The 11,802-nt window shown below is 41.6% G+C and overlaps 1 protein-coding gene across 1 annotated transcript in view; it reads right to left on the minus strand.

Annotated features, from left to right (window-relative positions):
- Positions 1–4,611: 4,611 nt before the first annotated feature.
- LOC106584982 (sodium- and chloride-dependent GABA transporter ine) overlaps positions 4,612–11,802 on the minus strand; it is a 64,753-nt gene continuing 57,562 nt past the window's right edge. The window contains exons 10-13 of the mRNA XM_014170689.3: positions 9,140–9,239; positions 7,749–7,849; positions 7,379–7,549; positions 4,612–5,278 (exon numbers count right to left, since the gene is read on the minus strand). Of these exons, the coding sequence (XP_014026164.1) occupies positions 5,162–5,278; positions 7,379–7,549; positions 7,749–7,849; positions 9,140–9,239 (489 nt within the window). The 3' untranslated portion in view covers positions 4,612–5,161. The remainder of the gene's footprint in view (positions 5,279–7,378; positions 7,550–7,748; positions 7,850–9,139; positions 9,240–11,802) is intronic.

Genomic DNA, 11,802 nt, shown 5'->3' on the forward strand with positions numbered 1-11,802 from the left:
CACTGTTCAAATAAACCTACTATTAAAATTATAGACTGATCATTTCTTTGTAAGTGGGCAAACGTACAAATTCAGCAGGGGATCAAATACTTTTCCCCCCCACTAAGCCTGAAGGATAGCAGCTTTAATAGCGTCATAATCTGAACTCTGGTCAAAACATAAAGCGGTGTACACTTTCTGAGCTTTTCCCACAGGAACACTTGAGGATCAGTGACCAAATATCTCACGGCCATTTTATGGATGTGGCAATCTGCTCAAACAAAGAAAAATATACATCCACCTTTTCGCTGAAAGGCGGTACAAGCCGGCTGTTCCGACCAAGATCAAACTCTGTTGAGGGTGCAGGATGGCCTGACTGGATTCGGAGCTCTTCCAAATCTATCTTTCTTAATTGAATGGCATGCACATGTTCTTCTTGTTCTAGTCTTTCCCTGTGCTCAAGCTCTAATTTCTGTTACTCCAACTATGTCTTTAGTTCTAATTCTCGCAGTTGCACATCTACGGGACTCACCCTACTACCCGTAGGACACTTTTCATCAACCTCCCTCTGGAAGGATTTCCTGCTCCACCAAAGCAGTACCGATAAACTCTGACTACTGCTTTTGGATTGCCGGATGCCACCTTGCTGTCATAATGCTTTGTAATGACGAGCAGATTTGCCTTTGTACATTTATCTCGCATCTCCCATGTAGGGTTTTCCAAAAATGCTTCCAACTTAAATTCCATGGCTTTAATTTTATAAGCCTGTGTGTTCATGCAACTTTATTGTCAGGTGGATGTCATTGACAAAACTCTACCACAAAAGTGTATTTTGAACACTCAAATATCTGGGCACAGCAGAGCTTCAGAGTAGGTGACTAAAGCGACTACCATACTCATAGGAAACAAGATCCCGGATGAGCCCCCTTTGTGTTACTTTCCCCAGCAAGAAAAACAACAAACTTAAAGAGGACACAAACCAAAAAAGTAGAGCAAAACAAAAAAACAGGTAAGATCAGATACAGTATTGTTTGTCGAGAACTCAACTAAGGAGCCCAAATTAGAGGTGTTAAACCTTCACGTCTTTCAAGACCACTGGAGCACTGGGTCAGCCACTCTTATATAGCACCTGGACCAGCACAGGTGAAACACCTTCCCACTAACAAGATGGCAACCAGCACAGGTGCAACACATACTGACTAATGAGGTGACACCAATCAGCGCGCCCTACGTGCTTAAGTCCAACCTCAAAACATACATGGAAAAAACAAAGCCTGTAACAATACCAGACGACTACGAGTACTGTTCACCACTGTTGTGTAAAATTCTAGAGGCTACAATCATTTGCATTGAGTGTTAACATGTTACATGAGAGCCATCCTCCCATTGCTAGGGCAACAGAGAAGCAATGTGACATGTTCATATTTTTTACAGCACATTCAAAATTATAAAACAAACCATACAACTGTATAGCATAACAAAATTGTATAAGGCATGATCAGAGCCATGATTATCTTTTTAATCTGCTATTGTGGTTTGTGTAATTGTAGAAAAATATATGCTTGTCATCTTAAACAATTTACTCATTGTAATTTGCGAAAACAAAATGCAGTTTGTCAAACAAACAGGCACAAAATACACTCTTAACAGCTCAGTAAACATGAATAGGATCTTGTTTAATATCAAAATAGAGTAAACACACCTCAAAAATATATATTTTGTGCGTTTTTAAATTATACTCAACCCGGGTTGGTGATATTCTCTATGATATTTTTTGGGGGTATCTTCATCAAATATTGATCATGCAACAACAACAAAAATGTTGATACAGGGCACAAGGCCAGTGGTAAAGTTATCTACACTTAGTCACTATACCAAATTGATCTTATTAGCTGGTTAGCTGACAACGTCACAAATTACGCACGCGTGTCGATGGGGCAGAAGTCTGTGTTGTTATGATTTTGGATGGTCAGATAGCTAGCAACAATGACAAGAAGCTCGTTTTAGATCATTGTGTATTGATACCATGTCTTGTTTTGAGGTGTTTTACTCTTGTCACTTCTATGCTAATATGGCTAAAATTACAAACGTAACAATGTATTTGAGAGACAACAAGTGCTCATTGTGCAAATGTATTTATGTTTTCAATAAAGATTTGGAGAGGACATATAGTTTACATGTTGTCAACAATCCTTTGATTCTAAGTAAACCTGAATGTTTTGCTCCACAGTTGCGCATGCATTGGTTTTGTTGCTAAACAACCCACCCGTCTATATATTTTTGTGACCCCTCAAAAGACACCCCATTGTAAATTCAGTCGTAGAGTCCAATGCCACTTCCAATGTCATTGGATCTTTTAATGACAAAAGGCACTCCAAAAGGCACTCCAATTGTCATTGTTGCAAACAAACATGACATTTGACAAAAGCCCAGACTGTGGCAGAGCAATTCAAATAGAAAACTCCTACCAGAACCCTTAAAACTTCAATGATACCATGTCCATTCAAGTGTAATAAAGCAGATGAATAATGACAGAACCCTGGACTTTCCTTACTAACAGATGTCATGGCCACTGGTGGAAAAAGTACACAATTGCCATACTTGAGTAAAAGTACAGATACCCTAATAGAAAATGACTCAAGTAAAAGTGAAAGTCACCCAGTAAAATCCTACTTGAGTAAACATCTAAAAGTATTTGGGTTTAAATATACTTAAGTATCAAAAGTAAGTGTAATTGTTAAAATATACTTAAGTATCAAAGTTTAAAGTAAAAGTATAAAAAATTTAAAATTCCTTATATTAAGCAAACCAGATGGCACCAATTTCTTGTTTTTTTTTAATTTAAGGATATCCAGGGGCACGCATCAACACATAATTTGCAAATGAAGCATGTGTTTAGTGAGTCTGCCAGATCAGAGGCAGTAAGGATGACCAGGGATGTTCTCTTGATAAGTGTGTGAACTAGACCATTTTCCTGTCCTGCTATGTACTTTATTCAAAATGTAACGAGAACTTGTGGGTGTCAGGGAAAATGTATGGAGTTAAAAGTACATAATTTTCTTTAGGAATGTAGTGAAGTAAAAGTAAAAGTTGTCAAAGTAAAGCAAAGCACAGATACCCCAAAAAACAACATAATTATTTTTACTTAAAACCTGTTGGGGATAGGGGGCAGTATTTGCACGGCCGGATAAAAAACGTACCCGATTTAATCTGGTTACTACTCCTGCCCAGTAACTAGAATATGCGTATAATTGTTTGATTTGGATAGAAAACACCCTAAAGTTTCTAAAACTGTTTGAATGGTGTCTGAGTATAACAGAACTCATTTGGCAGGCCAAAACCTGAGAAGATTCCAAACAGGAAGCGCTCTCTCTGACCATTTCATGGCCTTCTTGATCATCTCTAACCAAAACAGGGGATCTCTGGCATAATGTGACATTTTTTAACGCTTCCATAGGCTCTCAAAAGGCGCCAGAACGATGAATGGTGGCTTTGCAGGCCATGGCTGAAAAACATTAGCGCATTTGGTAACTGGTCGATCTGAGGACAATGAGACTGGAGGTGAGTGCACGAGCCGACACCATGTTTACTTTCTCTCTCTTTGAACGAAAACAACGACTCCCGGTCGGAATATTATCGCTTTTTTACGAGAAAAATAGCATAAAAATTGATTTTAAACAGCGGTTGACATGCTTCGAAGTACGGTAATGGAATATTTTGAAATTTTTTGTCACGAAATGCGTCGGGCGCGTCACCCTTCAGATAGTGTCTTGAACGCACGAACAAAACGCCGCTATTTGGATATAACTATGGATTATTTTGAACCAAACCAACATTTGTTATTGAAGTAGAAGTCCTGGGAGTGCATTCTGACGAAGAACAACAAAGGTAATAAAACTTTTCTAATAGTAAATCGGAGTTTGGTGAGTACCACACTTGGTGGGTGTCAAAATAGCTAGCCTGTGATGGCCGGGCTATCTACTCAGAATATTGCAAAATGTGCTTTCACCGAAAAGCTATTTTAAAATCGGACATAGCAAGTGCATAAAGGAGTTCTGTATCTATAAATCTTAAAATAATTGTTATGTTTTTTGTGAACGTTTATCGTGAGTAATTTAGTAAATTCCCCGGAAGTGTTCGGTGGGAATGCTAGTCACATGCTAATGTAAAAAGCTGGTTTTTGATATAAATATGAACTTGAGTAAACAGAGGAAAAAAACAGAAAGACGGGGGCGGCCAGTGCACGCGCCTAAGCCCACTGTCCCTTGATCGGCCACTTGAGAAAGGCGATAATGTGTTTCAGCCTGGGGCTGGAATGACGACATTCAGGTTTTTCCCGGGCTCTGAGAGCCTATTGGAGCCGTGGGAAGTGTCACGTTACCGCAGAGATCCTAAGTTTTGGAAAGAGATGTCAAAGAAAGCAAATAAATGGTCAGACAGGCCACTTCCTGTAAAGGAATCTCTCAGGTTTTTGCCTGCCATATGAGTTCTGTTATACTCACAGACACCATTCAAACAGTTTTAGAAACTTTAGGGTGTTTTCTATCCAAAGCCAATAATTATATGCATATTCTAGTTACTGGGCAGGAGTAGTAACCAGATTAAATCGGGTACGTTTTTTATCCGGCCGTGTCAATACTGCCCCCTACCCCCAACAGGTTAAGTACTTTACACCACTGGTCATGGCAACACTGCATGGGTTCCCCTCCTTACAGTTATCCGTAAAAGGCACAACATATAACCGCCATACATCTAATTGCATATTATCTTTCTAGGAGAGGAATAAATATCATATGCATGTTCCTATATTAGACCAGCCTGGTGGTTGTTCAGTCAATCGCTGAGTTCACTATTCACATGAGCCTCAAATGAACCTCACGGTGTGAATAAAAACTTGAAATATCCACAAGATGGCGATGTTGGTTCAAAGAGTTACTCAGCCAAAGATCTATCTGGACCATTGAGGTCAAGGAATTCAAAATCAAATTGGGAGACAAAATATGTTAAGTCCAGGGGGAGAGGAGTTGGTTGAAGAGATTACCAGAGGGACAAGGGTAAAATACGTAAAAAAGCTATTTACATAAACTGTAAGCTACCTAACAACCCACACCTCCCCATCCCAATAGAGCACTCACAGTCACACTGACTCACGCACACAAGCACTTAGAGATAGTGGCTGTGTTTACAGAGGAGTGATGATAAACAAGGAAACAGACTCCGGTGTGTCTTCGCCTTGCTCCGCTGGCAGATGGTTGACAGGATCCAACTCTATTGTAGGAGTCACAGCTGTTTTTATTCTCTGGGGGCACATAGAATATATAGAAGAACAGGTTAAGAATCACATAAATAGTTTAATTTCTTATGGCGTCTGCTGATGCCCGGACTGCACTTTTGTTATTTATATGACTGCCATGTGGGATAAAATGTACAGTATCAGTACAGTGTGTGTGCGCAGCCTGGTCTCGTATACTAAACGTAACATAGAAATAGTATATCCAGGACATTCAAATGAGTATGATATGTTACGCTTGGCATGGTTACATTAGACAGATGGTTACTTAAGGCAAAAACTAAAGTAGTGTGGTGGGTTGGGAGGACAGGTTGGCATATAACGCAAACGTCTAGCAACCCAAAGGTTGCGAGTTCGAGTTTCATCATGGACAACTTTAGCATTTTGGATCATTTTCAACTACTTTGCAACTGATTACCATGTTAGCTAACCCTAACCCTTACCTTTTATCCTAACTCCTAAACTTAAACCTACCCCTAGCCTAGCTAACTTTAGCCAGCTAGCTAACGTTAGCCATCTAGCTAGAATTTCAAATCAAACTTTATTTGTGACATGCGCCGAATACAACAAGTGTAGATTTTACCGTGAAATGCTTACTTACAAGCCCTTAACCAACAGTGCATCTCAAGAAGAGTTAAGAAAATATTTACCAAGTAGACTAAAATAAAAAGTAATAATAAAAAGTAACACAATAAGAACAACAATAACGAGGCTATATACAGGGGGCACAGGTACCGAGTCAGTGTGCAGGGGTACAGGTTAGTTGAGATAATTTGGACATGTAGGTGGGGGTGAAGTGACAGCATAGATAATAAACAGCGAGTAGCAGCAGTGTACAAAAGGGAGGGGGTGTCAATGTAAATTGTCCAGTGGAGATTTTATTAATTGTTCAGCAGTCTTATGGCTTGGGGGTAGAAGCTGTTGAGGAGCCTTTTGGTCCTAGACTTGGCGCTCCGGTACCGCTTGCCGTGCGGTAGCAGAGAAAATAGTCTAACTTGGGTGACTGGGGTCTCTGACAATTTTATGGGCTTTCTCTGACACCGCCTATTATATAGGTCCAGTGATGTACTGGGCCGTTCGCACTACCCTCTGTAGTGCCTTACAGTCAGATGCCGAGCAGTTGCCATACCAGGCGGTGATGCAACCGGTCAAGATGCTCTCGATAGTGCAGCTGTAGAACCTTTTGAGGATCTGGGGACCCATGCCAAATCTTTTCAGTCTCCTGAGGGGGAACGGTTTTGTTGTGCCCTCTTCACAACTGTCTGGGTTTGTAACATATTGTATGTTTTGCAAATTTGTAACATATAATACGAAATGAGCTTTGGACATCCACAAATTAATACATACCATACGAAACGTGTGTCTCGGATTTTCATACAGAATAATAAGAAATGCTCTGAGACTAGGGGGGTGTGGGGTGTGTGTGTGTGTGTGTGTGTGTGTGTGTGTGTGTGTGTGTGTGTGTGTGTGTGTGTGTGTGTGTGTGTGTGTGTGTGTAATACAAATACAATGTATGTATGTATAATATGAATACAATGTATGTATATATTGTCACGGCCCCTCCTCTGCAGTGCAGGGGTGGTTCCTCCTGCAGGCAGAGGAGGGTCGTTAGTGATTGGAGCTGGCGTGATTGGAGCCACCTGGGCTCAAAGTATTTAAAATTGCTTCACTAACCACTCTCTCTCTCTCTCCCTGCTCCTCCAGGTATGACCCTGTTTTGTTTGTTCCTTTTGTAGGTTTACTTAGTTTCCACTCAGTCATGTTCACACACACAGATTCATGCATCCATGCACCTTACATACACCCTACATTATGACATTTCCACACCTCATTCCTTTTTCTCTGTTAAAGTTAATCGTTTTTTTGGTTTACAATAAAGATCCTTTTGATTGGCCTATACCTGTAGTCCATGTCCCCTCATTTTTGCCACAGGCTATGAGCCGGCCTGTGACAATATAATACGAATACAATTCTAATACGAATATAATTTGTATTATACACACACATACATACTAGTATATAAGCATTATGCTACAACAGTATCTGGGAGCTATATTTATGTAAGTATCAGTATGTGTGTTTGTTTTGGTTTACTGAAAGAATGCTCACCTGCAGCAGTGAGCCCTTATTTGTGCAGATCTCTTGCAGGGCTCCCAGAGGGATCCACACGATGGAGACCAGGGAGATTCCCCAGCCCACCACCTCTGCCCAGACAGGGTATGTGTATGACTTCCCATAGCGAGCTGGCGTGTACTGGATGATGCTGGAGATCAGAATGCACTGCAGGGGAGGATAGGAGAGGCAAACAATCTCACTTTAACTCACATGGAGCAGGTTAGACTTGAATGAAACCTCTAAGCCTTACGACAATCACTACTATAACGACTACAAAAAGTAAAACACCACAAATAGAAAACACATTAAATCATAACTATGCTAATTGTTCTCCTCCTCATCATCAGTCAGCCATAGCACTCACCAGGACCAGCACAGGGGAGAAGACCATCCAGCAGGAGCGGAAATAGATGTTGGGAGCCTTTCCCAACATTCTCTTGATCATGATGGTCATCCGCCGCAGTCCTGCAAAAACACATTGCATTAAATACTTAAATTAACTCTGAGACATACAGTGCATACTGTTTATAGAGCAAAGTGTATGTAGACACATGCTCGTCGAACATCTCATTCCAAAATCATAGGCATTAATATGGAGTTGGTAACCCCTTTGCTGCTATAACAGCCTCCACTCTTATGGGAAGGCTTTCCACTAGTTGTTGGAACATTGCAGCTTGCTTCCATTCAGCCACAAGACCATTAGTGAGGTCGGGCACTGATGTTGGGCGATTCGGCCTTGCTTGCAGTCGGCATTCCAATTCATCCCAAAGGTGTTCGATGGGGTTGAGGTCAGGGCCCTGTGCAGGCCAATCAAGTTCTTCTACACCGATCTCGAAAAACCATTTTTTATGGACCTCATTTTTTGCACGGGGGTATTGTCATGCTGAAACAGGAAAGGGCCTTCCCCAAACTGTTACCACAAAATTGGAAGCACGGAATTGTCTAGAATGTCATTGTACGCTGTAGCGTTAAGATTTCCCTTCACTGGAACTAAGGGGCCATGCTAGTACCACGAAAAACAGCCCCAGACCATTATTCCTCCTCCACCAAACTTTACAGTTGGTGCTATACATTGGGGCAGGTAGCATTCTCCTGGCATCCGCCAAACCCAGATTCATCCATCGGCCTGCCAGATGGTGAAGCATGATTAATCTCCCCAGAGAATGCGTATCCACTGCTCCAACACTTGGCATTGCATATGGTGATCTTAGGCTTGTGTGCGGCTGCTCGGCCATGGAAACCCATTTCATGAAGCTCCCAACGAAAAGTTATTGTGCTAACATTGCTTACAGAGGCAGTTTGGAACTCGGTAGTGAGTGTCGCAACCGAGGACAGGCGGTTTTTACGCGCTTCAGCAGTCGGCGGTCCCGTTCTGTGAGCATGTGTGTTTTCCCATTTCGCGGCTGAGCCGTTGACGAACTGACTTGTTGGAAAGTTGACATCCTATGATGGTACCACATTGAAAGTCACTGAGTAAGGCCATTCTACTGCCAATGTTTGTCTCTGACGATTGTATGCCTATGTGCTCAATTTTATACACCGGTCAGCAACAGGTGTGGCTGAAATAGCAGAATCCACACATTTGAAGGGGTGTCCACATACCTTTGTATATATAGTGTATTCTTCTTGTATAAATAAAGTACTGTAAGATCTAACTCTAATCAGGATGTTACATGTAATCAAATACTGTAAGACCAAAATCATTTCCAGGTTGTTGAATATCATCATAAGGGTAGAGAAGGGGCTGGGTATTACCGAAAACCCAGCAGACAGCGATGACTTCAAAGAAGGACAGGAACATGAGCGACACCACAGCAGTGTAGTGGTCCATCAGCTGGAACACATACATGCCCCCCTGTGGAAACACAGTCGTTTTAGCCATGTACGGATAAAAACCAAAATACAGTGCCTTCGGAAAGTATTCAGACCCCTTGACTTATTCCACATTTTGTTACATTACAGCCTTATTCTAAAATGGATTAAATAAAAACATTTCCTCAGCAATCTACACACAATACCCCATAACAACAATGTGAAAAGTAAAAAAAAAATTTTTTTTGCAAATGTATGAAACATAATAAACAGAAATACCTTATTTACTTAAGTATTCAGACCGTTTGCTATGAGACTCGAAATTGAGCTCAGGTATTTGTATTTATTATGGATCCCCATTAGCTGCTGCTCCTGGGTTCAAGCAAAATTAAGGCAATTTATACCATTTTACAATACATTCACAGATTTCACAACACGCTGTGTGCCCTCAGGCCCCTACGCCACCACTACCACATATCTACAGTACTAAATCCATGTGTATATATAGTGCGTATGTTATTGTGTGTGTGTGTGTGTGTGTGTGTGTGTGTGTGTGTGTGTGTGTGTGTGTGTGTGTGTGTGTGTGTGTGTATGCATGTGTCTGTGCCAGTGTTACTTCACAGTCCCCGCTGTTCCATAAGGTGTTTTTTTATCTGTTTTAAAAAAAAATCTAATTGAACTGCTTGCGTCAGTTACTTGATGTGGAATAGAGTTCCATGTAGTCATGGCTCTATGTAGTACTGTGTGCCTCCCATAGTCTGTTCTGGACTTGGGGACTGTGAAGAGACCTCTCGTGACATGTCTTGTGGGGTATGCATGGGTGTCCAAGCTGTGTGCCAGTAGTTTAGACAGACAGCTCAGTGCATTCAACATGTCAATACCTCTCATAAATAAAAGTAGTGATGAAGTCAATCTCTCCTCCACTTTCAGCCAGGAGAGATTGACATGCATATTATTAATACTAGCTCTCTGTGTACATCCAAGGGCCAGCCGTGCTGCCCTGTTCTGAGCCAATTGCAATTTCCCTAAGTCCTTTTTTTGTGGCACCTGACCACACGACTGAATAGTAGTCCAGGTGCGACAAAACTAGGGCCTGTAGGACCTGCCTTGTTGATAATGTTAAGAAGGCAGAGCATCGCTTTATTATAGACAGACTTCTCCCCATCTTAGCTACTACTGCATCAATACGTTTTGACCATGACAGTTTACAATCTAGGGTTACTCCAAGCAGTTTAGTCATCTCAATTTCCACATTATTTATTACAAGATTTAGTTGAGGTTTAGGGTTTAGTGAGTGTTTTGTTCCAAATACAATGCTTTTAGTTTTAGAAATATTTACGGCTAACTTATTCCTTGCCACCCACTCTGAAACGAACTGCAGCTCTTTGTTGAGTGTTGCAGTCATTTCAGTCGCTGTAGTAGCTGACGTGTATAGTGTTGAGTCATCCGCATACATAGACCCTCTGGCTTTACTCAAAGTCAGTAGCATGTCATTAGTAACAATTGAAAAAAAGCAAGGGGCCTAAACAGCTACCCTGGGGAATTCCTGATTCTAACTGGATTATATTTGAGAGGCTTCCATTAAAGAACACCCTCTGTGTTCTGTTAGACAAGTAACTCTTTATCCACATTATAGCAAGGGGTGTAAAGCCATATAACATACGTTTTTCCAGCAGCAGACTATGATCGATAATGTCAATAGCTGCACTGAAGTCTAACAAAGCCCCCACAATAATGTTATCATCAGTCATTTGTGTAATTGCTGTGCTTGTTGAGTGTGCTTCCCTAAAGCATGCTGAAATTCTGTTGTCAATTTGTTTACTGTGAAATAGCAAACACAATTTTTTTTAAAATGTTTACTAAGGGTTGCATCCCTTTTCCATTGATCATCCTTGAGATGTTTCTACAACTTGATTGGAGTCCACCTGTGGTAAATTCAATTAATTGGGCATGATTTGAAAAAGGCACACACACCTGTCTATATAAGGTCCCACAGTTGATAGTGCATGTCAGATCAAAAACCAAGCCATGAGGTCGAAGTAATTGTCCATGGAGCTCAAAGACAGGATTGTGTTGAGGCACAGATCTGGGGAAGGGTACCAAAAAACTTCTGCAGCATTGAAGGTCCCCAAGAACACAGTGGCCTCTATCATTCTTAAATGGAAGAAGTTTGGAACCACCAAGACTCTTCCTAGAGCTGGCCGCCCGGCCAAACTAAGCAATTGGGGGAAAAGGGCCTTGATCAGGGAGGTGCCCAAGAACCCGATGGTCACTGATAGAGCTCTAGAGTTCCTCTGTGGAGATGGGAGAAACTTCCAGAAGGACAACCATCTCTGCAGCACTCCACCAATCAGGCCTTTATGGTAGAGAGGCCAGACGGAAGCTACTCCTCAGTAAAAGGCACATGCCGGCCCACTTGGAGTTTGCCATAAGCCACCTAAAGACTCTCAGACCATGAGAAACAAGATTCTCTGGTCTGATGAAACCAAGATTGAACTCTTTGGCATGAATGCAAAGCGTCACATTTGGCGGAAACCTGGCACCATCCCTACGGTGAAGCGTGGTGGTGGCAGCCTCATGCTCTGGGGATGTTTTTCAGCAGCAGG

This window comes from Salmo salar, chromosome 24 (genome assembly GCF_965601325.2).
Source record: "Salmo salar chromosome 24, fSalSal1, whole genome shotgun sequence".
Taxonomy (NCBI): Eukaryota; Metazoa; Chordata; class Actinopteri; order Salmoniformes; family Salmonidae; genus Salmo; species Salmo salar.